At 40.8% G+C, this 7,176-nt stretch overlaps 1 protein-coding gene across 1 annotated transcript in view; it reads left to right on the plus strand.

Moving 5' to 3' along the window:
* LOC120634566 (protein transport protein Sec24C-like) overlaps nucleotides 1–6,960 on the plus strand; it is a 28,344-nt gene extending 21,384 nt beyond the window's left edge. The window contains 5 exon segments of the mRNA XM_039905266.1: nucleotides 268–462; nucleotides 657–839; nucleotides 1,724–1,917; nucleotides 5,022–5,088; nucleotides 5,091–6,960. Of these exon segments, the coding sequence (XP_039761200.1) occupies nucleotides 268–462; nucleotides 657–839; nucleotides 1,724–1,917; nucleotides 5,022–5,088; nucleotides 5,091–5,278 (827 nt within the window). The 3' untranslated portion in view covers nucleotides 5,279–6,960.
* Nucleotides 6,961–7,176: the final 216 nt, after the last annotated feature.

The following is a 7,176-nucleotide window of genomic DNA, read 5'->3' on the forward strand; positions in this document are numbered from 1 at the left end:
AGTTAGAGGTGCGTGCTGGAATTCGAACTCGGCCCCCCCGAAAGTGAAGTGAGTCGAGTGAGTTCATACGCAACAACTGGTAAGAAGGCACGGATTGCAATATTTATAGATCGACCACGGAAGCCCCTTGAAATGCCTTGAGATCTATTTATTCTGACTTGCTGTCTTTGGTTTGTTGTTATAATTCTGAATTTCTGGCCAATCAGGCCGGACATGGCCAGAAAATTGGTATCAGAAAACATCATCATATTGTATTGTTTCTTCCAGCTGTCTGGGCGCTCAGGGAAGCCACTCCAAGACAAGTGAGGGAAGGGTTGACGAGTAGATGTGCCAAATCTCTGGCTGCCTACCGAAGACACTGCGCCTCTCCGTCGTCGGTGGGGCAGCTGGTGTTGCCGGAATCCATGAAACTGCTACCGCTGTATACAAGCTGTGTGCTACGATCAGATGCTATAGCGGGAGGTATGCCAGAAAATATGTTCCAAATAGAAATTGCGTATCTACTTTCATATCCTATAGTTTAACCAGCTCTTGGGCACGTTGTACGTTTTCTTTGGTATGCATCGAAAATCTAATAGTAAATATTCAATTACCCATCAGTCAATGCTTAGCAGTAGGGCATTAACTGTGGTTATATTGATGAATCTTTCACCCAGGTCAAGACATAACGTGCGACGATCGCTCGTGCGCGATGTACCGCGCGCTGACGGCCGACGTGTCACTGTCGCTCGTGTACACGTATCCACGACTGCTGCCGCTCGACGGGCTGCCGTCTGCGCCGCCGCAACCCTTGCGAGCCTCCGTCGATAAGATGAGCGAGATGGGTGTATATTTACTGGGTGAGTTTGTGCTGGTGATGTGCGAGATGGGTGGAAAATTACTAGGTGAGTTGGTGCTGGTGATGAGCAAGATGGGTGTGTATTTACTGGGTGAGTTTGTGCTGGTGACTAGCAAGATGGGTCTTGGTGCGGGTGTTGGGGCGTATGATGAGTGAGTGAGCGTAAGTGGGTGAGTTGATGGGATTCATGAACTATCTAGTTCATCTAACAAACTCACCCAGTGTGTATATATATCCATCTGGATATATATACACACTGGGTGAGTTTGTTAGATTGATAAGCGAGATGGGTTGATATAATATACTGAGTAAGTTTTTTCTGGTGATGATCGTGATGGGTGAATATTTAATGTGTGCGTTTGTATATTATTACTGAGTGAGTTAGTGAAGGATGATAAGCGATAGGGGTGTATATTTACTGAGTTAATTGATGCGCGTAATGAGCGAGATGGGTATATATTCCATGTGTGAGTTGGTGTGGTTGATGAGCGAGATGTGTAGGTTATGAGCCAGATGGGTTGATATTGACTGAGATGGGTGTGTATTTACTTGGTAAGCCGGTGCAATTGATGTTGCTGTTTTGTACTTTCTGTAACCTATGTCTATCTATCTCGCAAAAAAGGCTTATTTGATTTTACTATTTATTTTCAATATAAACAGAATTATAAATTCATTTATTTCAATTAGTCCTAATTTATAAGCACTTTTAAAAAGTCAAGTATGTCTGTTAGTAGCGACTCTATTCAAGCAAGAAACTCATTAGTTGCTCTTTTCCATCATCATTGTCATTAAGAATTTCATCTAATATACATGTAATATGTAACCTCGCTGTATGAAATGTGTTTTACACATTGTTTAATTGTATTGTATGTTTCCGTCCCGCAGAAAATGGCGTCCACATGCTAATATGGGTGGGATCGCAGGCGTCCAGCGAGTGGGTGAGCGAGGTGTTTGGGGTGGCGTCGCCGCAGCACGTCGACACGCACGTGTGCGAGTTGCCCGAACTCGACAACCCCACGAGCGTCGCTGTCAGAGACCTCGTGCTCCAAACGAGGATCAAAAGAAAGAATGCAATGAGGGTAAGTCATTTTATGACAGACACAGGTAAGCCCGCTGCCATCTTGGACTCAGTGGTGTGCACTTAATACATGCACAAAAGCACTGCATACCTTTTTTTTTTAATTACTTTTATTTTATTTTTATTATTTATTTAGCAGAAATAGTTCAAAACGGAGTTAATATATGAGGATAACCAAGTGAAACTTATGACTATTAGAGATCTGTTTAGATTGTATACTCATGGGCGAGTAGAGATGTCAAATAAAATGACTGGAAGCCAAGGCCGTTTATATTCCTGTTTAAATAAAATATAAATAAATCGGCAATTGCATTGAATTGGACTTGGGTCTTGGCACTTGGCATTGTAAACCGTGAAATATATAAAATCTAATCAGATAATTGGTGTATAAAATTTAATAACCTCATTAAAAATACCCTAATTACTCATATAGGAGAAGGATGTTTCAATTATCTGCCATTTTTCGGCTCTATGCATGTCCCGGTAAAAAAATGCACGCCTAGACTGCATAATAAGCACCAGTATGCACTAAGCGGGCAGATGATATAAAATATAAAAAAAATCTACGGTAGGACATACAAAACTTTAGGATAGGCATTGTAAGAGTTATAAAAGCCTACCCTAAAGTTTTCATAACTCGTACTGGAGATTTTCTTCATTTTATATCATCTGTATATCCTGTTCATACCCACAACACGATATATCCCCCGATTATATCCCCTGACAAGGAATATAACTAACGCTAAAGCATGGGAACTTGGAATAGGAGAAGTTTACCCCCGTTTATTATTACACATATGTTATTTGGATATTATTTCCGCTCTGAGAGTTGAAGAAGCTAATGTGAGAAGAAAATTTTTCATCCTTTCCCCGGGGAGATTGATGATGATGCACCCAAGATTTTGTTGCGGATAAATAGATTGTAAAGTCGGAGTAAAGCCACTAGTACGGAATATTAGACTTTAAAATAAGGAGCATGAGGTCTTGATTTCTGTGACGTAACTGATTTTATACACCAAAACGAATTTAACGAATGCTAACGTGCAAAGCTTAGCGACCAATCACAAGAGACGCTCTAACCGACGCATCTTCTGATTGGACGCCTTAACTTAAGAGTACTGTTTTATCATATGTGCAAAGAGTATATTGTGACTCAAATCGACCGGCCGATTGAGTAATCGATGCGGTGAGGAAACCGCAAGAAATGGGCACTTTTTCAGTTCAGGCATGATTTGTTCTTTGCGTCGTATTCAGTGAGTGGTTCCGAACCAATCCGTATTAAATTTTACCGGATATCGGTTATCCGTAGTATATATTACCGGATATCGGTTATCCGTATTATATTTTATCGGATATCGGTTATCCGAATTATATTTTACCGGATATTGGTTACCCGTATTATATTTTACCGGATATCGGTTACCCGTATTATATTTTACCGGATATCGGTTACCCGTATTATATTTTACCGGATATCGGTTACCCGTATTATATTTTACCGGATATCGGTTACCCGTATTATATTTTACCGGAATAGAATACAAAACTTAACGGGATTCATAGTAAATGATTGATTGCTATATATATATGATTGATATATGCTCCTTACACGTATGGTATTGTTTGACATGTTTGCGTATGACCTTGGTTCGCCTGCACGCGCTGGCATGCACGCAGCTGTCGGTAGTCCACCAGTACGATAAGCACGAGGCCCTGGCGCGGCGGCTGCTGGTGGAGGACCGAGGCCTGGACGGCTCCGAGTCCTATGTTGAGCATTTGATGAGCATTCATAAGGCTGTCCAGAAGATGATGTAGGCGTTTGTATTCCGGGTTTCTGGGACTTGTGGCTTTTGCATGAACTCTGATTTTGGGATAGCGTAATGCACATCCGAAGTGTTTTCCATCATCATCATCATCACCATTGTAATCAGCATTAATGTCCCACTGCTGGGCAAATTGGAGTGAGTATTTTTGATGCAGGTTTCCACTCGATGTTTTTCTGCACCGTTATATTGAGTGATATTTAAATTGCTTAAATTTAGAACGCACATAAGTCTTTACAGTTAAGAGGTGCGTGCCGGGGCTCGAACTCGTTTCCCGGTTTCGAAAAGAATGCCGAAACCCTAACCACTGAGCTATCACCGCTTCGATATTTGTATGCGACCTTGAATTGTCTAAAGAACATATTTTCCTTATCAAAAAATGCGTTCATATATACTTAATGGATGATGTTACTTTGTTATATCGTCCATTCAATCGCGTTGTTTTAAATTTTAAAGTAATAAGAAAGTAAAGTATTTTTTTTAATTTCCATACTGCGTTGTCACAAAGTTATGTCAACTCAATATTATTTATATGATCAGGCAGACGTCGGGACGCATTATTCGTTTCATACGCCGGATTTTTGGTTGTTTTTTTTTGGGTTAATGGAAAATGGGTCAAAATGCTGGATCACAAATGCTTCAGGCTTGATTTTGTTTGAATAAGTTTTTTGGGGTGGTTGGTTGAGGTTTTTTTTTTAATTTATGTATTCGGTTTTAAAAGATAACAGCTTTCAAAATTAAACTATTTATTTATTTAAATATAAAACTCAAAGTCACTTTGGAAGCGTGCATACATTTTAATATTTTCATAATTGTGTTAATGTGGTTTTTTACTTTGAGGAAAAGATATTTCCTTACATATTTGGAGGAACTCCCTGGTGCTGCGCTGTGGTTTTAAGCGTTAGTTTCTCGGTTCGATCCCCGACAGAGGCAATTTGTTAACTTATAATTTTAGAATCTTCTCCGGTCTGGTCTGGTGTAAGGCTTTAGCGGTGTCTAGTCTAGTTACCGCTGTACTTACAGCAACGTGCCTCCAAGCGTTTGACAAACATTGTTTGGACTCCGCAACACCTTTGAGAACATTATGGAGAACTCTCAGGCATGCTTTCCTCACGGCGTTTTCCTTCACCGTTGAAGCAAGTGACATTTCAATTGCTTAAAACGCTCGTAACTTTGAAATGTAAGAGGTGCTGCGAACGGCCACCTCTAAAGTGGAGTCGAAGTCCTACCGGCGGTCACCGCTCCGTTCCGCGGTGGTCATGACGAGTTGTACTTGTTGTAGCTAACGGTGATGCGCCAGCACGACAAGCTGGAGACGGTGTTGCGCCACTTCCTGGTGGAGGACCGCGGCGTCGACGGCAGCTCCTCCTACGTCGACTACCTGTGCCACATACACAAGGAGATCCGCGCGCTTCTATAGCACCCGCTGTACTGACTTGCCGACACGCGAAACCACTTTTACGGGCTCAATTCCAACCGCCATCCCCGGCCTTTGGAGTTCACCGCTGCACAGCTAGCGTGGGCGGGAGACAATCGTAGATTGTTCAACGAGGGGTTAAAGCGACATTGCTTCACTTTAAGGGCGCCGGGATAAATCCCGAGTGTAGCGACGGTTTAGGGGCGCCCAAAACGAAGGCAGCTTTAACTCCGAGTTGAATGATCTACTTTTCACACCACGCGATGCAAAATCAAACTTTGGTGCGATTCAAGTCTATACTCTATGGTTCGCGATACACAGGCTCTGGTGAGTGACAGGGACGCCATCATACGTTAGAGCGAGATAGCAATATTAGAAAAATAGATCTTATTCAGATACGCCTTAAGATACATTCCTTACCCGCTAAGCCTATAGGATGTATCGAGGTACTCGACCTTTAAATACTAGGCTATTTAATACGACAGCGTCGAGCGAGTGGTGTGAACAAACTATATCCCCCGATTATATCCCCTGACAAGGCATATATTTAACGCTTCCACCTGCCAAAGTTAGGCAACTGGGAATAGGACCAGTTTACTCCCGTTTATTATTTCTCAATTTTATTATATGGATATTATTTCCACACGTGCGCTAATTCTAAGAGAGTTGAAAAAAGCTGTGAATCCCATCCTCTCCCCGGGAAGGAAATGGTCTCCTGTCCCACGCTGCATTTTCACCCCGGGGAGAGGATAAGAGGACAAAAAGCTTTTGTCAATTCTCCGTGCATAACCAAAATAGTTTACGCGAAATCGGCAAAAAAATTAACGCACAGATTTAAGATCCTCCATCTTTTTATAAGTGAGCTAATCATATTATTGCGTTACGGTCATTTTCTTTACTAAATCTAACGGTAATATCTTGATAAGTCGCTAAGCAATGTTGTTATTTGTTTAAAATTGTATGGATATTGTTTGACAATAACAACGTTACTATATCATTATTATAAAAATTATTATGATATTTTTTTATTCCTGAGTAATGTTAGCTTGCCCTAGTATAGATTTGTTCTTCTTGTTTGTAAATAAAAAACCGGTAGTACACAATTAGCGACTCTAACGTGATTGATATTAAGTGTATTTTGGTATGAAGATGAATATTTCAATATGAAGCGAAATTTTATGCTTATTTTTAAACTAAAAGAAAGAAACGCCTTTATCAATCAGCTTTAAAGTCAAAGTCAAAGTCAAAAATATCTACATTTAAGTAGGCCCATAGATGGCACTTATGATGAGTACATTAAATGAAGACCATATTAGTGAGATGATGGCGATAACCCTTTTCTTCACCCACCGCTGCGTGAAGAAGACCATGACGAGAGCCATGTTGACGGATCGTTAATAAACAATTCCTGGTTGATATAAAAAACTGTGCTTTCACGTCAAAGTAAATTGAAAGTTATTTTACTTATTTTAGAGTTGCTAATCCTACCAACTCTATTGAGAGAGCTGCCTTAATATTTGTTGTCGAATTTGAGCTTTAACATAAGGTTGATAAGTTCCAGTTTACGCTGCCACTACAGTGTTTTGATATGCGTAAACAGAGTAATAAATCTTGTAAGAGTACAGACCAAAGTCCCCGTTGTCCTGGAGTAAGGTGCAATACGATTCCAAGGTGCATAGTGATAATTCAAATGTAAGAGAAACAGTCCCTAAAAGTAGTGTCACGTTAAAACAAGTGCCTTACTACGAACGCTTAAATTATTATTATTTTAATATTGCTGATGTTTTGTTTCTGAATTATAATAGTCCATATTCTTAAGACGTTTATACGACCTGTGTGGTGCAGCGGTATCGCTGAGGTCTTGAGTGGGAGGGTAGAGATGTCGGAATTTTCTCTGGTCTGGTCTGGTGGGAGGCTTTGGCTGTGGCAAGTTATCCACCCTACAGACAGAGGCGTGTTGCCAAGCGATTTAGCGTTCCGTTACGCCGCGTACAAACCGATTTGGGGTATAATTATAGAT

This window comes from Pararge aegeria, chromosome 24 (genome assembly GCF_905163445.1).
Source record: "Pararge aegeria chromosome 24, ilParAegt1.1, whole genome shotgun sequence".
NCBI lineage: Eukaryota > Metazoa > Arthropoda > Insecta > Lepidoptera > Nymphalidae > Pararge > Pararge aegeria.